This window comes from Carlito syrichta, unplaced genomic scaffold, assembly GCF_000164805.1.
Source record: "Carlito syrichta isolate Samal-C Ts95f unplaced genomic scaffold, Tarsius_syrichta-2.0.1 Scaffold303723, whole genome shotgun sequence".
NCBI lineage: Eukaryota > Metazoa > Chordata > Mammalia > Primates > Tarsiidae > Carlito > Carlito syrichta.
The window spans coordinates 1,258,223-1,283,044 of NW_007247819.1; the positions used below are offsets into that span (position 1 = coordinate 1,258,223).

The 24,822-nt window shown below is 38.1% G+C and overlaps 1 protein-coding gene across 7 annotated transcripts in view; it reads right to left on the bottom strand.

The window, feature by feature from the left end:
- The window catches only part of NRXN3 (neurexin 3), a 569,907-nt gene that overhangs the window by 379,550 nt on the left and 165,535 nt on the right, over nt 1–24,822 (bottom strand). For all 7 annotated transcript variants that reach the window (XM_021712918.1, XM_021712922.1, XM_021712921.1 and 4 more), the window contains exon 2: nt 17,600–17,781. In XM_021712918.1, coding sequence (XP_021568593.1) covers nt 17,600–17,781 — 182 coding nt within the window. The remainder of the gene's footprint in view (nt 1–17,599; nt 17,782–24,822) is intronic.

Here is a 24,822-nt window from a genome sequence, read left to right on the forward strand (position 1 = left end):
GGAAGGAAGGAAGGAAGGATGGAAGGAAGGAAGGAAGGAAAGAAGGAAGGAAGGAAGGATGGAAGGGTTAGGGCAATTGAAATAGCTGTATTTCAGATGTTCCCATGCAGTTGTCCCACATACACTCAGGAATCGATGTGTGCTGATTTGGTTCATGGCCAGTGGAGACGGTACGGCTGACTCCCCAGAAACAACTGAGAGACTCCCTGGGAGGGAATCAAATCTTGAACTACCCTAAAGTCAGAATGAAGCAGAACAGTGACTTCCATATGGACACCCACTGTGATTTAGTCAGAGTTTGTCTCCAGATGGTAGTGTATGAATAGCAGTAGCTGGGTTTTCAAATTCTAGCAATTCTATGTACAGATTTACAAGATGGCTCTTGGAGGTTAGCATTAGAGTTTGAGTTCACAGAATAGTGCTGTTTTGCTTAGACTTTTTAAAGCACACACAAACACACACACAGAGACATTTTTCCTACAGGGTGAGATGCACCATTCTGTGTGAATCCTGTGATTTTGACCTGTGTAGCATAAAAACCTCACCGCACACACAAAGCCTTCTGCTCACATCATGGGCAACCACATATATAAAAGCCTTATGATTTAGCATTATCATTTGTTTTCTTGCTGAGAGACAATAGCGTTCAGACTATATGCTTCAAAGACAAGTTTAGTCTCCCTGCTAGGGTTGGGGTTTATACCACAGGAGAATTATGTATTAATATACTATTTATACTAAACACTTTTAACAAAGAAGCAATTTGTGGAAACACAGGGGAAACTTTCCTATCATACCTTCTGTGCTCCCTCATAGAACACTGAATGTTTACAGAATGAATGTATTATATAAGGCGGTTGCTTTTTGTTTTCTTTATCAAAAACTGATAGTCATTTCTAAGAATAGAACTAACGTCAAGTTCCCAGTTGCAGAACAGAGTCTGTTATGATATGTGAATATACAAATTTGGATGAGACACATCTAACTGTTCTTTGGAGAGTCATTGTAAAATATTGTTCTTTGAATCTCTGAAAAGACCTAGCTTAAATAAAAGATGGAGATTCAGAGAAACAAAATAAAAAGACTTCCATAGTTTTCCCCTAGAGCTGACTTACTGTGTCTGTGTTTCAGTCCAATGTTTGCATGTGTTTAAGGCACACACACAGCTTGAAAGAGGAAGTGAATACTCCGTGTTTTGTAGTGTTTGGGTGTGAATCAAAGGGAACATGTGGTTGCGTTCTGTTTCTTGTAGCATTCAGTTAAGTAAAAGGAAAAAACCTAATTTGCACTAATACTGTCACAACAGGGGGTGATCTTGTAAATGCCTCAGGGTAGGGAGGATGTACTAGGGCACTACATGGACATCCAGTCTTGGCAGGCTTACAAAACATACCAGAAATGGTGGTGCAGACTGTCCTCCAGGGAGGGTGGGTTTTCATTTGGTTGGGTTTGGGGTTTTGTCTTTGTCCCCCCATCCCCCGTTAGTGCTGTTTGGATGCCTCTAGCAATTTGCTGTCTGTGAAACATAGATTGGATGATCAGACGGAATTCTGCACAATTACAAAATGAAACGATAGCAATGGTCAGTCATCTCAAAGAAAAAGAAGTTGAAATTGAGGGTGAAGATGTTATTTTTTTGCTGTTTCATTTTGGTGCTGAAAACAAATTAGAGTGACTATGGGGGAGGGGTAGCAGTTAAACCAGCTGGGAAGAGGGCCTGTTGGTCTTTTGTGATCATGTATACACTCCATGCAATGCTGTGTTGGTTAACAACAAACAGCTTATATGCTCATGCGATGGTGGTCCCCTAGGATTATAATACTGTAATTTTACTGTGCTTTTTCTATGTTTAGATACGTTTAGATACACCAGTGCTTACCACTGTGTTACAACTGCCTACAGTATTCAGTGCGGTCACATGCTATACAGGTTTGTAACAGGAGCAGTAGGGTAAAGTCATATAGCTTAGGTGTGTCATAGGCTATATCAGCTAGGTTTGTGCAAATATATTTATGATGTTTGCACAACATCAAAATAACCTAACAACATCTTTTTCAAAATGTATTCCTGTCAGTGAGTGAAGAATGACTGTAGAAGAGAGGTCGATACTGAAACTTTAAAATAAAGAGAAGTAGCCAGGCTCGGTGGCTCAGCCTGTAATCCCGCGTCTTTGGGAGGCTGAGGTGAGTGGATTGCCTGAGCCCGCAGGCTCGAGACCCGCCTGGGCAGCGAGACCTCATCTCTACAATAAATCAAAAAATCAGCTGGGCATGGTAGCGCATGCCTGTAATTCTGGCTACTTGGAAGGCTGAGGCTGAGGTGAAAGGATCGCCGGAGCCCAGCAGGTCGAGGATGCGGTGGCCGGGAGCGGCCACTGCACTCCAGTCTGGGCGACAGAGTGAGACTCCAACTCAAAAAAAATAAACAAATAAAAAAATAATAATAATAAAATAAAATAAAGAGAAGTACAAAGATGGAAATAAAGGTCTGTTAAATAGTTAATTAGTGAAATATACATGATATCACATTGTTGCAAAGTTCTGCAGGCTCAAGTTCTGGTTGACTCCTCCACTAGAGTGTAAGCTCCATGAGGACTGGAAGTTTGTCTGTCTTATTCACTCTTGTGTCCCAAGCACTAAGAACTGTACTTGGATGCATGGTGGGAATACTGGTAAATAAACTCTGTACTAAAGGTTTCTAAGCTCTACTGGACTGGCTAATTTTAACTCGGGAATTCTATTCCTCCCACCTGCATTCTACCTGAAACTGTGTCATGTTAGACTCCTCCTTGCTATGTACTCCTGTATCTATTCTCATTTAAACCTCAGGGTGACTTTTGTCTTTTTTTAGAGGTAACTGTGCTTTGTAGATCATTCACTGTGCATTCACAGTATTCTGAAAAACCACGTCATTCCCACGTCACACAAAAACTCATTTTTTTCTTTCCCACTTTAGCATTGAATTTAAGCTTTGCTGCTTAGCCATGCAATGAAACTAGCTCTAGTACTGCTGACCTAAGTAGCGAACATGAAAGCCTATTAACCTCAGGCATCAAGTAAGGGGCAAATTAAATGAATTCTGCTCCCACTTCAATAAATGTGATTTCCAATGTGAAAGTCTACCTTTTAAGTATTTCCTATACTCTGCTGCTAGACATTAGAAGGTGAAAGACCAGGGAAAGACAGACTGGGGCTACTGTGAAAACACTCATATCTGGAATCTAGATTTAAATTATAAATATAGAAAAATTTAAATACTGACTGCAGAAGGACTAGATGGGTTTTTGTATTATTTGAGATCACTTGCGGTTTTCAAGAAAGTGTATTTGAAGAATACATGGCATTTATCATACAATGAAATAAGAAAATGCATGTATCCAATAATCTCTTCTCTGATACACTAAATTTGAAAAGGTTTTTTGTTGAAATTTGGGAATTAAAGTTACCTCTGAAACTCTTCACCTACCACAGGGCATTCAAAACCTCAGATTAGTTTCCAAGCCAAAGCTTTCATTTTGCATAAGGGTATTTAAAAAAGCAGTTTGAGGATAACGAGGTGCCTTAATGTCATTGAAAAAGCCAAACAAACAAACAAATACCGGGAAGTAAACAAATAGAATGCAAAATAGTTCCCTTGAAGTCCAAAAGAAAGTGACTTAGTTTCAATTTTGTATTTTACTTTAGCCAAAGTACTGTTCCATTCTCAATTTTGTTTACCACTCTTAACTGTCTGGATTTTTAAAAAATATCACAGGTCTGTTACATTTATCACAGCCAACCTATATTACTTATATTAAATCGAATAGCCAATTATCAAAAACAGCATATACCTATGACACTGGAATCAAACATTCCAATATCTAAGTTCGTTTTCCTTTCATTGACATCTTTTTTTTTTTGAGTTGGAGTCTCACTCTGTTGTCCAGACTGGAGTGCAGTGGCCGCTCCCGGCCACCAAAGCCTCGACCTGCTGGGCTCTGGCAATCCTTCTGCCGCAGTCTTCCAAGTAGCTGGAATTACAGGCACGTGCTACCACACCCGGCTAATTTTTTTGATTTATTGTAGAGATGAGGTCTACACCAAGTTACCTGGGCGGGTCTCGAACCTGCAGGCTCAGGCAATCCACTCACCTCAGCCTTTCAAGGCGCGGGATTACAGGTTGAGCCACCGAGCCCGGCTCATTGACATCTTCAACAAATAGTTACTTAATCTTTTGAGCCTTAATTCTTTTACTTTATAAAATAGAGGACATGCTACCACTTTTTTTTTTGAGTTGGAGTCTCACTTGGTTGCCCAGACTGGAGTGCAGTGGCTGCTCCTGTCCACCGCATCCTTGCCTGCTAGGCTCCAGCAATCCTTCCGCCTCAACCTTCCGAGTAACCGGAATTACAGGCATGCGCTACCACGCCCGGCTGATTTTTTGATTTATTGTAGAGATGAGGTCTCGCTGCCCAGGTGGGTCTCGAACCCGCAGGCTCAGGCAATCCACTCACCTCAGACTCCCAAAGGCGCGGGATTACAGGTTGAGCCACCGAGCCCGGCAACATACTACCACTTTAATAGCGTTGTGCAGACTAAATGAGCAGTGGCTAGCACATGGCATGGACAATACATAAAACAGCACATACAGAAGCGATTACAAAAGTATGTACGCCATCAGACATGAATATGGGTTTTTAGCCATGAAAAGTCAACCAACCAGTAGAGATATATACAAAAAGCTAAGTACTGTTGTTTACATTTGAGATGGATAATTTCACAACCATTAGTAACATTTGTCGCTAACCAAGCTAAAATCAAGATAAGAGTAATCAGATTCCATGCCTCACTGGGCACGATCACTGGGATGGGGGGGGGATTTGTTCTTTAGAAAAGTGCAGCATTACCATAAATCCAAACTGCTCTCCCCACATTGAGTCTCCAAGAGATGAGGTGCGAAGTCTGAGAGATGATCCAGATAAGGACATCACTGAGGACCACAGCAGTTATGAGGTCCAGCAGTTGGGCCATCCAGATTTTAGCTTTGGTCTGCCAGTTGCTTGGTTGCTAACCTTCCTGTTGCAAACTACCAGTATCTCAGCATCTTTTTGGTCCTCATTTCCAGGTCTCTAACCACACCTCCTTAGACACCAAGAACTTTGCTGTATGGTAAGCATACCAATATCATGTATAAAGCAATTGTATTTATTGTGTAGGTCTCTTCAAAGGTGACGAGGAAAATTCACATGCATTCTGTCTTCTGATCTTCCCTACAATACTGAGGACAGCAGAACAGTATCTATACCTCTGTCATGTACATAGGGTAGCTGCTAGTTGGTGGCAGCTCTAGAAATAGTTTCTGGGTTCTCTGGCTCCATATTAGTAATGTCCATGACAATGACCAAGAGAAGAAACACAGAATACTGGTGAGAAGACTTGATGACAAAGATTATATGCCACAATAAATACTAATAAGGACAAAGAAGACATCTCTATAAACTGATTTCAGAAGAAAGATACATGACTAAGGTATGGAAAAATAGCTCTGGAACGACTTGTGTTGGAAATCCTCTCCAGTCCTTTTAATATCTGTAAAGCTTTGTTATCTAGTTTATCTCCTATCTTCTAGCGTTTCCTTTTTAGTTCTCATCTTTTTCCTCCTTCAACTTGTAAATTTACATATATATATTTTTTCCCTAGTTCCTACTCATTATCTCCCTGGAGATTATAGAAATTCTTAGACCTTTCATTGTCATTCATTGCTGGGCTGGTAATTCTCCAAGACTTACCTCCAGCTCTTACCTCTCATCTGAGTTCATAAGATATTTCCAAATGGAAATCTCAACAGGCTGGCTTTCAAATACCTTATATTCAGCATCACCAAAGTCAAACCCTTACTTTATCCTAAAAATTTTTTCTTATATGTCCCATTTTTTTATTGTCTGAAATAATGGACATTTCTCACTTCTCTCCTTTGTCATCCAACCAGCTGACAATATCTGTCGATTCAATCTCTGCACTGACCTGTTTTATCTTCATTACCTTCCTATGATCATTACCAAAGAATAAGTCCTTCAAAACACTTTTCTTGGACTACTTTAACAGTAGCCTGATATCTATTTTCCTTGAACCCACTGAGAAAGTCTTATAACAAGGCTGAAATAATTTTCCTAAAATTTTAGTTTAGACCTACTGAAAAGTGGGCAAAAGATATGAACAGACACTTCTCTAAAGAAGACATATGAGCAGCCAACAGATACATTTTAAAAATGCTCAGCCTCACTAATCATCAAAGAAATGCAAATCAAAACCAAACTGAGATATCACCTAACTTGTCAGGATGGTCATCATTAATAACTCAAAAAATAACAGATGCTGGAGAGGATGTGGGGGAAAGGGATTGCTTCTACACTGTTGGTGGGAGTGTAAACTAGTTCAATCTCTACAGAAAACAATGTGGTGATTTTTAAAAGATCAAAAAATTGACCTTCCATATGTCCCAGCAGTCTCCTTTCTGAGAATATACCCAGAGGAATGCAAATCATTCTACAAAAAAGATACCTGCACACTATTTTATGTTTATTGCAGCACTATTCACAATAGCAAAAACATGGAACCAACTGTGCTGCCCATCAAAAGCAGACTGGATAAAAAAATGTACATACAAGATGGAATATTATGTATCCATAAAGAAAGACAAATTTATGAACTCTGTAGCAATTTGATTTTGAATTTACAGTCTATCATACTCAGTGATCTATCACAAAAACAAATAACTGGGTACCATATATTCTCACTCATAAGAGGACCTTGAACATTTATCATAATACTACATGAAAGGGATTGGCAATAGCTGATAACTGCCAGTGTAGGGAGGGAGGAGGGGCACATAACATTAATAAGGGTACCTAATTCTAAACTAGGTGAAGTGAGGAACAATGGAAGACCCAAACTTCACCTGTATGATGATCACTTACATACCTAACCCTGAATTGATCCTCACATCTTAAAAAAAATTAGCTTAGGGCATTTCATCTTCTACTCAAAAACTCTCAATGTCTTCCCTTTGTTTTCAGAAATAATCTATCAGCAGTATGGCATTCGAATCTTCCACACTATATCCCTGCACCTGAAGAAAAAAAAAACAAACAAAACAACAACAACAATAAAATACTACCAAAACATGACTATCATTAACTGAGCACCTACTGTGAATTAGATACTCATTAGGCATTTTATTCTATGTTATTATAATCTTCACATAGACCTGCAAGTTGGCATTATCTTTACCATCTGTACTTTACAGAGCAGTCAAATAATTTACCCAAGGCCATAAAACTAGTTGGAGGCAGAGCTAGATCTTGAATCACAGACTACTTGCCCTTAAAATGCATGCTCTTTGTGCTATTTCACACTGTCTGCATTTTCTCTCATCCATTTATTCCAGTCAAACTGAACACCTCACTAATTTGAGAACACATCCTGTATTTCATTCCTTTGATGAAATACTCATGCTCGTATCTTCATCTCATGTGTTCCTTCTTCGGTTTTCACCAGTAAAAATCTGGCCCATCCCATCCAGCAATACTCTTACCTACCTTGGTATACAGCTAATTCTGCTTTAAAACAGATTCCTACATATGATTTCATTTCTCCCCAGATGTTAACCTTCTTCACATCTCTAACAATCTCAGATAAGTCACAGTTTTATAAGTATGTGTTGAACTAAAATGATCTCCACTACGCCTTCTACTCTTAAAGTTTCATTAGGAGCATAATAGTAATTAAGAGTCAGAACTAGATTTGAAAGCCCATTGAACCGTTTATTAGCAGTGCCATCCTGGGAAAATTCTTTAGTTTCATTAAGCATTACTTGTTTCAATTATAAAATGAGTATATTGATAGTGACTACTTCATTGAGTGGTTGTGGGCTCATCTTAAGATATTATAAACAAAGTTTTCGCACCGAGAGTGGTACTTGGTACAATGTCAATCAATATCAGCAGTAAGTGATTGTATGATAGTAATGGAAGATGATCTCAGACATGGTCCTAAGTCAATGGAGGAAGTAATAATCTATGCCATTAAACTACCTGCCATTTTGCAGTACATGGAATAGGAAAAAAATAAACTGAATTACAAAAGGTTAACTAAGGAGTCAAAAAATAGAATATGAGCCTTAATTAGCCATCATTTCCTGTCATCCTGAGTATGAACTGATTTCAGGATGAAGGTTAGTTTGGTTGGATCAACAGGGCTTATCTAAATGTCTTTAAGTGATTCAATTCTCCAAAGGTGTCATCTCAGGCCAGGAAATAACAGTTCTACCTGTCAGTACTATCTTTGAGGCTAATCTAGTTATACAGTTTTTTCTGCCATCTATCCATGAAACACTAACAAGTTGCAACAGCAGCTGTGACAGCACCAGGATCTAAGCATATGATTCTGTGGAGTGGGTGGCTAATGAATTCCCCCATCAATATGCTGAGCTTCCATGCCTTCCGAATACAGCCAGGGATCTAAAATCCATCATCTATAGCTTCAGGGGAGTCAATGAGTTATTTCTTGCCCTGTTGCACTGAACAATACCCCAGGAGTAATGACTAGTCTCAGTGTAAGCGGTGGGTCAATGAGATAATTCATTCAACCAACGGCAGTCAGGGCGGTTTGCCATTAAGTCCCATGAGCCCCAGAATCATGTGAGGGCACCTAGAGTCTGCCTTGCATGATGCATCTTAGATTCATATGTCTAAAAAACCTTTGCTATTCAGAACATACTCCGCTAGCTTGATAGTGCAATAATCTAGGATACATGATACCTGGTTACATGCTTTAAGTCACTAACATCCTGATTACTTGGAAGAATTTTTATATCTCTTAACTTGAAATTTCAGATACCTAGTTAAAGTTCATTCCTTATTTAGGAAAAGGATAATTTTTTAAATTAAAAAATTAATTGACAAAATATTCTATATAGCAATAATATTAAAATTTATTCATGACTGAAACCTTGTTGTATGTCAAGAGTTGTGCAAGAGTTTTATACATATCACCTTATAATAGATTCAAACCTAATATTTTAAAATTTTATTTTAGTTGAGGTCTCACTCTGTCTTCTAGACTAAGTGCAGTAGCATGCTTTGGCTCACTGCAACCTTGTCCTCCTGGGCTCAGGTGATCCTTTCACCTCAGCCTCCTGAGTAGCTGCAACTACAGGTACATGCCCAGATGATTTTTAAATTTTTTGTAGAGGGAAAGTCTTGCTATATTGCCCAGGTTCATCTCAAACTCCTAGGTTCAAGTAATCCTCCCACCACAGTCTTCCAAAGTACTAGGATTACAGGTGTGAGCCACCATGCCCAGCCTATTTTTTAAATTGCTGTGTTTTTTCAGGCTTGCTTGTTCAATGCTAACCAAGGTTGGTCATGGTATCCCCAACATGCTGCACATTGCCAGGCACACAAGAAGAATTCAACTTATGAACGATGCACATAAACTAAACTTTCTTAGTCCTAAATTTTCTAAATTCATATCACGTACACACTAAAGGCTCTGAAACCTAACTATCATCAATTAACAATCGAAGAGGCTCTGATATGAACAATCAATGAGAAAGATATGGTCAGTTAGCCTTTACTTCTCTTAATTGCCTACCTGTCAAAAAATGTTTTCTACACACGTCAACTTATTTTCATGACTGCATTACTGAACATTTCACCTGTACACTAAATTTATAATTTGTTTTCCATTCATATTTTGGGGAATCAAAAATCTATGAAATATTACACAATATTATATGTATTTATGCTTGTAAATTTCTAGTTTACTTGGTGGCAGGTGCTATTTACATCTGTACAGTCTGGCTGAACCTACATTAAGACCTTGCTTCTAGCCATGGTCCTTTTTTGTGCTCTTTTAATCCCTAAGTCTCAAGTCAAACCTTTGTGTCTTGATCTGGTACCCATGGTGAATCTAAAACTATTTTCATACTAGCCCTATCTTAGAGAGGTTTTGGTTTCCTTCTGCAGTTGCATTATGGTGGTCATTGTGGTTATTGTCATTCTTATGTTGCTTTTTCCTTTTCTTTCTTCTTCACCTTCTTTCTCTCCCTCTTCTCTTATTCCCAAACCTCCTTCCTTGTTTTCAGGTATAGTGGTGTATTCCCATTTCCTACGGTTAATATCATTAAAGAGGGAATCTCAGGGAAGCATGGGTTACACTTTCACTGGTGAATATAGAGCCCTTTGGAACATTCTACTAGAGAGAATAGAAGAGCAGTGTATCACCCTGTAATGATGCAATGCTCTATGATGAGACACCAAGGAAGCTGCTGCATTCACTTATCCTATTGACCTAACCCAGGTCTCTCTCAGAGGCAACTAGGTTCTTCGCTTTATGCTAAAAAGACACTCCAAATGTCTCAATATTTTGATCTGGTTAATTCATAAAATTTTCTTTTGATCAGATAAAATAAGATTTCTAAAATTTTTTTGTCATGTCAGTTCCAGCAGACATATAATACTTAAAATAAAACTTGATTCTTGTGTATGTTCCACTAATAAAGTCATCACCCACTGGATATTTGATTAACATAACTACCATTTTATATTTGTGCAGCTTTTTGCTAATAACAAAAAGCTTTTAAATACTTTATTTTATTTGATCCTCAGGAAACCCTTGCTACATAATATTTGTGTATCCTTTAAAAAGAAGAAAAAGCTGAAGTTCCATGGACTGACTTGCTCAAAATCAAGTAGCTCACTTGGGTTTACAGTCATATCAACCTGAACATGCCTGATCTCGTCAAAGGCAAGAAGTTCAGTTCATTTGGTAGGGACAAAAATAGCACTCGAGTCTAAAATTTTTGTTTCCAAATTAAGTGCATCTTTCTACTATGGCATGCTGCCTCTCAAAACCATATGTGGAATCAAAGCAAACAGATTTGGATTGCAATATCAGGGGAATCATAAAAATCACATGCCAATTTCCATGCCCAAAGAGGCCTGTGGTCCGGCTCACATAAGCAGTCACTTCAGCCAATCTTCACTTCCACTCCTTTCTCCTACCTTTTCCACCTCTGCTGAGATAGCATGGCAAAGCTGAAAGCTGCAGAGAGGATGCCCAGCAGGTCCTCTCAAACAAGTGGCTAATGATCTGGAAAAGCTCCTAAGCCCAGAAAACCCAAAGAGGCCCTTTTCACTAAGAACAAATAACAATGAAAGGAAATACAGAGCCAACCCGCAGTGCACAGCACACTGTGGGAAACCAAATTGCATCTGTTGGACACCTTTGTTGTTTTCTAGTTCTTTCCTTTGCGTGCATCACCAGTCTCAAAAACACCAACATTCCTCTGTACTCCATAGGAAATTCCCCCAAATACAGTGCCTCAATCAAATCCAGTTCTGTTTCTGGCCAAATCCAGAGACACATCTAAACTAATAGCCACCTAAGCTCTCTGAGGACTAACCCAACAGATGTTGATGGTTTTCTGTAAATATCCCACTCAGAGACAGCCAAAACGAAGCTTCCAGGCTGGCAATTTATAGATGCAATAGATATGAGAACAGGTCATCTATCATCATTCAGTTCTACTCCCATTTATTCTCCAGGAGTCTCTTTGGATACTATAAATTATGTAGAAACAGTGCTATACAAATCAAACTTAATAAATATCCAATTTCCCCAAATATGACACTGAGTACATATTTCCAGCCTGTTCTTGAAAGGTCCAGTTTTTGGAAGAGCACTTCATCATTATGAAATGGGGGGGTCAGTCTGGACAGCAGTCCTTTTGTCTTCCCCTACCTTGTTTTATGTAAGAATCTACATTTTAAGTCAGGAGGGAAATAGGGAAGGTTATAGGTTCTTGTCAAACAAAAGAGACGCCTTGACACATAAATTTTCACCATTCCTGAAAGACTCATAATTATAAAAATGAATCCAAAAGTATTTACTGTAAATTACACACAGGGAGGAAGAAATTAATAGGATGTCTTTTTTACACCCAGTATTAACTACGTAAAGAGAAACCAGTTGTTGCCCAGTTCTCTCTGACCTTCTATTTTATAGGTGGTGAAAGGAGGTTGTCAAGAGTTTCTTGGTAGTTTTAACAAGCACTCCATGCTAATCCTTTCTCTAGTCCTATTCAGTTTTATCCCTGTTATATGAATGAAGGTGAGTGTAACATGACATGGCTCTATAAAGCCTAGACATGGGGTCAATAGACAGGTGTCACTTGCAGGTGAAAGCAGCTTTTCTCCAAAATTCAGCTTTCATTTCTCAACAATCTATTTCAGTGGAAGAAAATTCACACTTAAAATAAACATTTTTAAAAAGTCTCTCTGCCCTAAGACACCCTCACTACAAAGAATCTCATTTCATGCACATACACTTCAAAACTTTTTTTTGTCTTTTCAAACACATTTCATTCATGATTTTGTTAATATCATGAGAAAAAAACGACACAGAGAATAGTGCATCATGGAATGTAAACCAAACCAAAACCAAAAAAAAAAAGTTAGCTCATTTGAAGTAAACAATTTCTAAATTATTTTAATCTGTTGGCCCTCTCTGATTTTTTTAAAAAAATGTTCTATTTCTTTTCTTGCTCAATACTTACTGTCAAAACCAATTTAATCCTCACAAGACCCAGATGAATACGAAGACTTTAGGCTTAAAAGAAAGCAGCGAGAGAGAAAGAAGAGCTCCCTTGGCCAAGACAACAGATGATCTAAGCAAATCCTGAAATATAAATCATGTGCTCATAGTATCTACCCTACTCTGTCTTGGTGACCCTTTCTTTCTTTGCCCCTATTATTCATCCTAGGGCATCAATGCCTTCATTTTGCCCAAGTTTTCTCAACCTATTACTGCCATCCCACTCAACATTGTATGTTCCCAAATTAGTTATGACCAATTGTCCTCCTTCTCCCTTTCTCTCCAATTCTCCAATAAAAACTCAAATTCTGTCACAAAAGCTGACCTTCACCTGGTATGAGAAGGATCTTGCTAAGACTACTTTAACCTAATTATTAAAGGATTCAAGGACTTGCAATGGAGTATGCGTTTAAGAGGACACTTAATTTCCGAAAGAGGTTTTAATTTATAGGCCTTTCAGGTTGATAAAGGAAAAGAAACGGGAAAGTTTGCACATGTGATGAAGGATAGTGGGTAGCCTAGAGCAGGCGTGATAAATATGTAGTGTACATCCACAAAACCCCTCTTCTGAACCTATGGCAGACACAACCGATGCAAGCCAGATCTCCTACCTGGGGATTTGCAGGCTGCTCTCACAAACCTTTCTAGTGTAAAGCCTGAATTGAGAAAGTGAGGCAGGGAGAGCAGGTAGGCAAGACAGACCCTTCTTGTCACTTCTGCTCTGGGGACTATTCTAGAGTGGGTGCTCATCTCAGCATCAGATTCCGGTGTTCTTCGAAGAACATTTTCTCAACCTTCAAATAAGCTAATTTGGGGATAAAAAGGAATGAGTGTTGATACTGTGCAAGACACTCAGACACTTCTGGGAATGGCTTTCAGCACCAGTTTAAAAACCACCACTTTTTTCTCTTTGACTCTGTTTCCCCTAACACACACACACACACACACACACACACACACACGGTAATTTTAGCATTTATACTTCATTTCTGACCAAATTTTCTAGCCTGACGACCATTCAGAAGTGACACCAAAGTACTTTTTTTCACAATTGACGCCTGTACTTAAAGATTGAAGCTTCACCTTCCACGTGACCCCTTGCTGAGGCACATCTCCAAGCCCGTCCCTGTCTTCTTTCCTTACCCCTGGAACTTATTCTGCTGCGAGGGTCTGAATATTTTTACCAACATTCATGTGTTGGAAGCGTAATCCCCAATGCAGCAGTGGTGGGAGATATGGCCTTTTGGGAGGTGCTAGGTCCCTCATGAGTGGATTAATGTCACCATTAGAAAGGCTTAAGCCGGGCGCGGTGGCTCAGCCTGTAATCCCATGCTTAGGGAGGCTGAGGTGAGTGGATTGCCTGAGCCCGTAGATTCGAGACCCACCTGGGCAACTTGCCGAAACCTCATCTCTACAATAAATCAAAAAATTAGCCAGGTGTGGTAGCGCGCACCTGTAGTTCTAGCTACTTGGAAGGCTGAGGCAGAAGGATCGCCAGAGCCCAGCATGTCAAGGCTGCAGTGACCGGGAGCGGCCACTGAACTCCAGTCTGGGTGACAGAGTGAGACACCAACTCAAAAAAAAAAAAAAAGAAAGAAAGACTTATAAGGGTGATCTAGCTCTCTTCTGCTCTTCTGCCATGTGAGGACATGGTGTTCCTCCTCTCCTGAGGACGCAGCATTCGTTTTAGAAACAGAGACAGAGTTTTCACCAGACACCTAATCTGCCAGCACCTTGATCTTGGACTTCTCAGCTTCCAGAACTGTTAGAAACAAATTTCTGTTCTTTATAAATTATCCAATCACAATTATTCTGTTGTAGCAGATAAAAAGATAGGACAACTGCTTTCATCTCTTTTTTGTGTCTGCTATCGTTTTTCTTTTTTTCCCCAGTGGGTTTCTCTAGGCAAACAGCAAGGTGAAATAAAATCTTTTGCTTTGTGCTCAATTCCTTCCACTTTCACTAATGGCCCCTAAGCTCTTTTCTTTTTGAGTAATTTTCTTTAGTACAGGAAAACAAACCATTCAACAAACAAAACCATCTTTCCCAGATTGTAAAAGTCTTATAAAAGTATCTTAATAGGTATTTATGGCTTTGTTTCTCTGATGCATCTATTTAAATGTCCGAAACAAGAGGCTTGTTTTAATCATCAAGCCTTTTGGTCATCTGCTTGGACTTATTTATTCCTAAGTGTAGTAAGGAATCTGCCTTCAGTGTAGAGAAAGAGATAATCTGTTAGACAATAAACATCGATTTCAAATGACTAGACCCATGAAGGGGTCACATGACCAAAAGGGACATGACATGTTAGTTCTGCTCCACGACCATGTGGATTCACCACATCATTGGGTCTTTTTTTTTCCTGAAAAGGTCAAGTGGTATTATTTCCTAGCCTACTCTTTTAAAAAAACTGTTGGGATTTCACAGAATGTTTAAGCAATTGACTGCATCACTGGAGTAAGTTTATAGTACCCCAAGGGAGCTTTATACATTTTGATGTCAAATGTCTGGTATTTTTGCTTATATAAAGAAAGTAATATCATACTATGTCAAATTTAATGTATATACTTGTACAGAGTACACACACTAATGAATACAAACAAATGTATATCACTTGAGCCCCAAAGTATGTTTAGAGGCATTCACTGTTCAAAGACATTAAATAAGTAAGAATGATAGAATTATATAATAGCGTAATACAATAGGCTGGAATGTTCTGGTTCCTCCTAAAGGTTCCATAGCTGCGTATCAATGTTATAAAAACACTGCCAATTTCAAGTAAACTGTCAGAAAATAAGAAAACTTCTCTCTTAAAAGTAGAGATGCTCTACAAAACACGAATGGGAAGAATGGATGAGCTAGTAGAACATTATCTCACTTAAAAAGATGCTCATGGCTGTGCCAAATCATATTTTTCTTAGTGAGTCACACTGAACAAAAAAAGAAGATAAATCACCATGAAAATGCAAGTGAGCTGGTAATAATAGCCTAGTTATAGCTGCCATGAAATAGTCATTAAGTTATACACAGCATAAATCTCACAGAGTTTTGTAAATTATGGTGGTTCTTAGAGGCCAAATAAAGATAAAGTGTGCTAACTATGGCTGCCTTTCTCTTTGCTCTGTGGCATGGTTTTTAAAAATGTTTTAGCTCAGGCTCATAGTACCCGATGGTTCCTGAAACATCTGAGAAAGAATGAAAAGTTCACAACTCTACTCAAGACCCCCCTTTCACACTTTGAAGGCAGTCCGTTCTAACCAGTTCTTCCCTGAGCTCCTAAGCAGAGTCCTGCCCTGATCTGGCTCAGACTGGGGCCAGACAGGTTTCCAGCTAAAGCCTGGTACTTTAAGTTGCTCCCATTTCCAAGGTATGCTGAGAAAGCAGGTGCAGGAGATGGGCACTGCTGTGGGAGCCAAGCATGCCTCCCTGTGATTTCAGGCCAGCCACCTCAACTCCAGAGACCAGCAATGAAACTGAACCCTCTGCTTCTCTCCGTAGACCTGCACATTAGCAAGACTCTGATTCAAAGACTCCCAGTCAATGTTCCTTTTTGGAGGCTGGTAGTAATCCCCAGTTGATCTTTTTTCTTAACTGCTTCCCCCCCTGCTATTTAAACCAAATTCTTATTGCTCCAAATTAAATCCATTCTTTCTAGCCTTGTCATTGCTAACTAATGAGAACAATTCCTCTCTTTGCTCTTGGTGGCTGCACTTTGGGCACTTACGGATGAGAATCATATCTTTCTTTAGCCTACTTTCTTTAACTGCAGACTGCACAGGTGATAAAATGGGTTAATTGTTGCTATAAAAATATTTTCTATCCTCATAACGAAATAATTTTTCATCCAAGTCATTTTAATTTCTTAGACTTTCATGGCGTTCTTATGATCTGCAGGGACGGAGGATGCAGTCTTTTTTTTTTTTTTTGAGTTGGAGTCTCACTCGGTCGCCCAGACTGGAGTGCAGTGGCCGCTCCCGGCCACCACAGCCTTGACCTGCTGAGCTCCAGAGATCCTTCCACTTCAGCCTTCCAAGGAGCCGGACTACAGGCATGTGTTACCATGCCCGGCTGATTTTTTAATTTATTTTTTATTGTAGAGATTAGGTCTCGTCTGCCCAGGTGGGTCTCGAACCCACGGGCTCAGGCAATCCACTCACCTCAGCCTCCCAAAGGCGCGGGATTACAGGCTGAGCCACCAAGCCCGGCAGGATGCAGTCTTATTAAGCTCACATGTACAAGACCTATAGGAAAAATACTGGATATACAATAAGCATGGATTACTCATCTCTTGGTCACTGTGCTGTTTCCTTCTTGCCCCGCCTACCCTGGCACTCTGGTCTCAGTTTTTATCACACATTCTTTATATCTTTATGGTGACGTTTGCAGCCTACGACAAGAGCCACCAAAGTACAGCCTGCAGCCTATTTTTGTAAGTAATTTTTTAGTTGGAATACAGTCACATGCATTTTAAAAAATGTATAGTCAATATCTGTTTTTACATTGCAGAGGCAGAACTTAGTAGCTCTTAAATATTTTGGACCTGCGATGTCCAAAATATTTACTATCTGTCCCTTTACAGAAATTTTGCCAACTGCCAGCCTAAGGGATTATTAATATTCTACTTGGCCTTGCTGCTTGTACAAGGTAAGAACACAATAGGTAAATCTCTTATTATACCCAAGTAGTCTACTAAATGTTTTGCCACAGACCAAGCCACACAGTGAGGAAAGTAGTCTGAATGGAATTAGTTTATTTTCCTATTCGTGTACATGAATCAGAAGAAAAAATTTTCAATTATTTCCCCTGAGGCATCCTATGAGCACGATGGTTCACATCTGAAAGCAATTTTTACAAGCATGTGCACCTTTGCCGTATCTATCTAGAATGCCCTGCTGCATTTATCTGACTCACCGACTCAGAACACCTGAAAGACAAGAAAATCCAGGCCAATGCTGGGTACTCACTATGTGAAGCTGAAGGAAGTCACCAAGTCCTGGAGCACTGTCGATGCGTACCAAGATGCCATCCTTCACAGTGGTGCTGAAGCCCACGGCAAGGCGGTCAGAGCGTGTGCTGGGCCTGTCATTGGCTGGCCAGGTGTAGAGAATGAGGCCACCACTTTTCCCAAAGATGTATGTAGCACCAGCTGCAAATGCAAGGAGAGAGGGAGACATCAAGGCACTGTACTGCATATAGCCAGCTGTAGGCACACTGTTGAGATTCTGTAAAAGGCAGCTGCAGAGAGGAAACATCCCCCATGGGACAGTATATGGTTATTGAGCAATATAATATCTAAGGTCGTGGAAAGCAGCTAACACCCCAAATTAAAGATGCAGGCAAAATGAATGAATACCAAAGCAGATGCTAGTGAAAGTTGTTCTTAATGGCTTCAGTTCTTGCTGCATAATGGCAGAGACTAAACATACCATGTCTGAGAGCTTTGGTATGTTGTGACAAAACAGTTTTTTGGTCTTCCCCAACCACAGGATTAATTCTCCAACTCTGCTAGTACAGGCACAAGAGAGAAAACTAGTCCCCCAGATCTTAGCTATCGAAATAATCTGGAAAGTGGAGCCAAGAGAAGTTCTAGGAATGTCTCATAAAACCGAAGGCAACAGGGAAGTTCAAGGGCATTATTTCTCTCACACCTGTACCTTCTCCCAACCCCACAGAAAAGAAAGCAGGAGTCTGAGAAAACCAAGTTATGTGACTAAACACATTTGGCTACTTCACTATTATGTTGCTATCAACATGGTGACAAAAATTGTTTCCAGAAGTCTTTTAAAAATGAGTTTTTTTGTTCCCTAGTGGTGCTATTTATCTGGCAGCAAAATAACAGTTTTTGTTTCCCTTTTCAAACTAAATCTCAAGAAGAAGATAATAGGGGGCAGAAAAAGAAATTCCAGGATAATGAATTTTGAACATGACAAGTGGTATTGTCAGTTATGACTCATAGATTTATCAGTATATTTACTATTTACTTGTGATTTTATCATTATCTGTATGAACTCAAGAGTAGCTAAGAATATATTAATTTAGAACAACTTACAAAATAATCAGGAATAAAAATAAAGATAATATTTGTATGTCAGATAATTTTAAAAGCTTATTTTAGGAAATCAGTTTTTAAATCTAAACTGGGGGAAATTATCTAGATTTGGTAGCCAGAATGAACTACACCATTGAAGTCTCTATGGTTTTAGTACCATAACGAGTACTTCCATATGTTACTCATCTTGGAGTTCAAAGGACATTCAGCATCAGATTTTCTTGTGTGTTTCCCAGTGAACATGTTCTAGCCCCTAAAACTATTTTAAAGCAACATTAGACAACCATTTGGATTCTTTATTCACTAAAAATCTCAAGCCCTGACCTACATATATCCTCAGAGCTAGTTTACAGAGAATACTAGGTGAAATTATGTGGACCGAAGAAGAAATGAGTTATTAATCTTGCTTAGAAATAATAAAGTAAACTCCTGAGAGGCTAGAATTAGGAGTATATGTCATATGTAATCCTTTCTAAATCCCTAAGTCTCATTAAATTCTGAGGCCTATAGAATCTAATTTGTCCTTTTTTAAAGGTCACTATCCTATTTGCTCTAATTTGCTGTTTGTATATTACACATAGCATAATATTATTTTACTTTTATGAATTTCTCATTCCTTAGGGGATGGTCTCTGGAAAGCCCTCCACAATCATCTGGAGAATTTGGAATTGTGGTATGCAAAGTTTATGATTAATTCTATATACAAAACAATGTTTATTCCTCACTATTCACAAACACTCTAAGAGCTTCTTAAAATTAGAAATGTGAGCCGGGCTCGGTGGCTCAATCTGTAATACCGTGCCTTTGGGAGGCTGAGGTGAGTGAATTGCCTGAGCCCGCGGGTTCGAGACCCACCTGGGCAGCGAGACCTCATCTCTACAATAAATCAAAAAATCAGCCGGGCGTGGTAGTGCATGCCTGTAATTCTGTCTACTTGGAAGGCTGAGGCGGAAGGATCGCCGGAGCCCAGCAGGTCAAGGCTGCGGTGACCGGGAGCGGCCACTGCACTCCAGTCTGGGCGACAGAGTGAGACTCCAACTCAAAAAAAAAAAAAAAATTAGAAATGTGAGTATCATGATTTACTCTTGATATCTTCCCATCTGTGAAGAATTTAAATAATTCCTCTGTAGATGATTACAAATGTCATCATCACTCTCTTTATTCTTTATTTGGAAAACTGAAGGTTACTCAGTGATTAATGTATAGAAACACAAAAAATGCAAATCAGCCTGTGACATTTCATGGCAATTTATAAAATCCTGTACTATACTATCCTAAATATATAGTGGAGGCTGCTATAGATATAAAGTCATACTCCATCAGGAAATATTTTCAACATAAAAAAGTCCGAAGTTGATAGCAACATATGCATGGTGCTTTACAGTTCTCTAAGTCTTTTCAAATTCATTAGCTCAGATTTTGCAACAATTGTATGGGATATTTTATTTCTTTATACCGTTTTACAGATTTGGAAACAGAGGCTCAAATATCCGATTAAAGTGGTACCACCTGAAGACTCCAGTCTGAGCCTCCTATTTCCCAAAGCCTTTTCCACCACATAGCAATGTAATTGCACAATAAACTATACCAATAAGCTATACCCATGGGACAAAGTCGTCTGTACTTAGCTCTTTACACATCTTCTCCTGAAACCAAAATAGAATGAAAACAAAGCCATAGCACCGAACTCCAGCATGTTTTCAAAAGCCAAACTGGTTGTCTCATCATACAAATACCTTTACAAACTTTCTACTTGTATTTTTCACCTGCTGCCCTAAACAGGAATTCTTCGTGCTTCAGCATAAAGGAGAAAATAATTTTAATAGATAAATATATTACTTCTCCTGTATAAAGGTTAGGAGGTCACAGCAGCTTTAATTTTAAAAATAGATAAAAAAGAAAACCTCACTATGCCAGTATTTGATGAGGTAAATAGAGTTAAAAGACTCGATTTAAAAATCATTTGTATTGCTTTTGTCGTTCTGATTTTATAATGTCACTCTGTTAGATAATTCCAATTTTGTAGGTGAAAAGGGCATAAAAGATAAAAAGTATCTAACATATGGCTTACTTTGCTGTGCAGAAAAAAATATTAAAATACCTGTTCTTGGTAAAGAATTTGCTGGTAAGAGTGAGCCAAGAGCTTGAATGCTACCACAGTCCAATGCTATAGGGCTTTAGAGGCAGTTAGTTTATAATTACAATTTTTCACTCTGTTAATGTTAATTTCTTTCTCTTTACTTTTCATGCTTTTCTATCTTGCATGGTTTGTAAAAGGTAAATGCACACTTTCTGTTAATTTTAATATAAAATGCTTAGAGTGTCAAGAGGACCATGGTATTATTTTGGTTTATATTTTCAAATAAGAAAGTTAATTTTGTTATTTTTAAATGTAGAATACAACTCAACTTTTTGGGAATGTCCCAGGAACCATAAGAATTCTCTTTAATCCATTAAGGATTTTCATTTCTGAGCCACGCAATGCTACATCACATGCTTTCTCCCCTGAGCCTGGTATTTCTGATTGCTGGTTTCTTGTGTTCAAAATGTTGTTGCTAAAATCATACTACTTATTTTAATAATCAGACCATGTAAATTTCTTCCTCACTAGCAAAAAATTTATCAGCTCAACAGAAGAAAAAATTGCTATGGTGGCATTTTGGCCATATAACATGGCAGAATTTGCAAGTTTGCAAGCAGTCAAGGTTGCTTTGCTGAATTCCAAACCATCACAGTATTTTAGGAATGAAATCTCAACACAGTCACCACTAACAAAGATTAAGTGGACACACACCATCTTCATATAGTTAATGAGAATGACTTTTTAATTTTTAACTCACAGTCCACAAATAATGAGCTTGGCTTATTTTTTTCATAACTGGCCAGCTACTTATTGTGATGGAGCCTATGGAGATATTGGCAGAACTAGATTTAATGGTACAAATAGATGCATTTGGTGTTCTCTTTGTGTGTGCTGTAGGGATTGGTTAAACAGGGGAAAAGGATAAGTCTTCAATGCAATCATAAAGTTCTGGGGAGCAGTTTAATGTGATTTTACAACTAGATGATCTATAGTTTCTCAAAGAAAATGGAGGATATAATTTTTTTCTAGGTCACATATTTCTCCAAAGTTCTTAAGTTTTTGGTGCATTTTACTGCAAATTTTATAAGAATATCATTTCTGGTGGCAATTCAATTTTTCTTCATTTAGGATCTCTTATATAATTATGGTTATTATTATTGTTATTTTGATATAAACCCTGTGGGCTTGCCTTTATGGCATTGTTTCTATTTCCAGTTTCATATATGAATAGTATATTACTTTTTAGAAAGATTATCAACAGAAATAGAATTATGGTCTTGTTTAAAATATTTTATTTTTTATTTTTTTGGCTGGGTCTCAATTTGTCTTCTAGGCTGGAGTGCAGTAGCATGGTCATGGCTCACCACAACCTCAAACTCCTGGGCTCAAGGGATCCTTTCACCTCAACCTCCCAATAGCTGGGAGCTATTGCCCAGGCTGGTCTCAAACTCATGGGCTCAAGCAATCCTCTTGCCTTGGCCTTCCAAAGTGCTGGGATTACTGGCATGAGTCATCATACCAAGTTTATGATTCACTTTAGACATAAAATAATATATACATATAAACATACATAGGCATATATTTATATAAAATGTGTCTGTAAAAATAAGGACAGTTTAGTTAGAAAATACAATAGACTATCTGGAATTTATTTATATTCTCCCCATCAAATAATTATCAAAAAATGACCTAAGAAAAGTACTGAAATACAATGTTGGTACATATATCAAACTTAAAATAATCAAACCTGAAATAATGTTCTACTGGTATAAAATGAAATACATTTTGGAAGCATCACCCAGGAGAAGTCTGAGAGAGTAAAATGTAAAGATGACTGAATAACTTATTCATGGACAAGTATAACACAGTAATAAATTAAGTAATAAGTTTGATACATAGGTACAAACTACATGGTAGGAAAGCTAGGACAAGAAACAAGATGTCAGACTCCTACTCTAGTGCTCTTTGAAAACTGCCTACATATATAACATAAAATCTTATGACAGTAAGGTTTATGTCTATTTTCCTTATTATTTCGGGTTTCTTATTCCTTATTTTTATTTTATTACTCTTTTATCAAGCTTATCCATATTTGTGTTCTTCCATATAAATTGGCAAACCTTTTTGGAAAATGAATGCACTATCAGTGACATAAAATATATTCTGCTAGTAGATGTGGCTATTACTATTAAATTAAAAATATATTTTATTCATATCAATTCCCATATAGCTAATAAAATAAAAATGGAAAGACTTGTGGGTTTGAAACTGAGAAATATCTCTTATAACAAATAGAGGCATAAATTTAGCTCAAGGATCTCATAATGACTGATGGCCCAAGTAATACAGTTACTCAATTTCTTTGACTTAGTTTGTTCCACAGTTTTCTTTTGGCCCCATCTCCCTGGCTGTTTTGGGAGCACATCATGGTCATTATTTCCTAACAGTAGGACCTTATATTTCCACAGAATTGAATGGTTTTAAAATTACTTTCTTTGAGGGTATCTCATTTGATGTCTCCTTCCTCAATATCACTGAAGTGTTAACAGAAAATCTTGTTGCTACTATTTCAATACAAAAGAAAATGGATGCTCAAAAATATTAAATGACTTGATCTGCTGCTAAGTGGTAGGGCTTAGAATAGAATCAGATTCTCCCTTTCTTGAATCTGCCCTCCTCTTCCCATATCAGGCTGTCCTGATGATTCACGGGACAAAGATTCCCTAAAAAAAATAAAAAAAAATAAAAAAAAATAAAAAAATCCCTAGAGATCAAGGACTCCACAAGGAGGACAGAAGGAAGAATAACATGGAAAAACTGCCAACAAGACATCTACATTACAGAGGAAGGCACTAGGCAGTGCAGGGCAAGTGATACAGATTTTACAAACAGGCCTGCATGGTTTTTATTGAATGGATGATTTATTATGATCTATTTTGTCTATTCTGAATTTTTAAAAAATAAATACCAGAACCGATGAGAATGTAGTCTTAAATAAAGCACCATGGAAGGGACTGAACATTAAGAGAGAAAGTTCATCTATTTTTAAGATCATCCTTTTTCTTTGGCAAAGAAATGAGCAGATTTGCTGCCCAGTAAGCTAAGAAATTGACAGCTCTGCCTAAGAGGTCCAAGTATGTTATCAAGGAAAACTGAGCTCCATTTCTTAAAAAATACTCAGCCAAGGTGAATAATTTCCATACAGGGCAATCTCTTCCTTCCTCTCAAAGGAAGCATAATTAAAACCAACCAAATAGGTATTAAACCAGAACATTACCTTCAGAGGCAATATTCCAGAGTATATCCCAGTATTTCAGAAACAAAGCTTCAACTTAGAAATTTCATAGTAGAACCAATGCTGATTCAGTTTAGTATTAAATCTGCTCAGTAACATTGGTAATGGGCTTAATCCAGATCTAGCTCAATAATCTACATTCTTTTCATTATGCCTGGCCATATTCTTAATATACACACCTTTTACCTTTACCTGTGTGTCTGGGTAGAGATGGGGAGGATGATGGAAAGAAGGAAAATGGCTCTCTGACATGCGGCCAAATTGAAAACAGAAAACAAGATGGAAACCCAATCCTCTCACAATAAAAATGGCAGAGGGGTACTCATTTTATCTTCCATAACTGAGTGGTTTTTATATGAGGTTGTTCTTGTGTAAAGTGTATAAAGCAAGATTAGACAACAGTCTGCTCCTAAGTAATTACACCACACTCAAGAAACTCTGAATTCTGAAGGGTAAACTCTATAATGAGGTTTATGTCAGAAATGACTTCACAGTCAACCTAATTTAACTTTCAAAACTACATTGGTTTTTTATATAGCAAAACAAAGTAAGTTATAGAAAACTGCATAGGATTCATATTTAAGAAAATAAATACTAATTTTTAGTGTCAAATAAAGTAGAAATCCAGAACACTTCTGTACCATGAACTTCTAGAGGACAGGGCTGTTTAATTTACTTCTCTATCAGCACTGAGAATACTTAGGAAATAAATGCTGTTACATTAATCAATGAAACCTGGTTCGCCTGTACTTACCTTCAC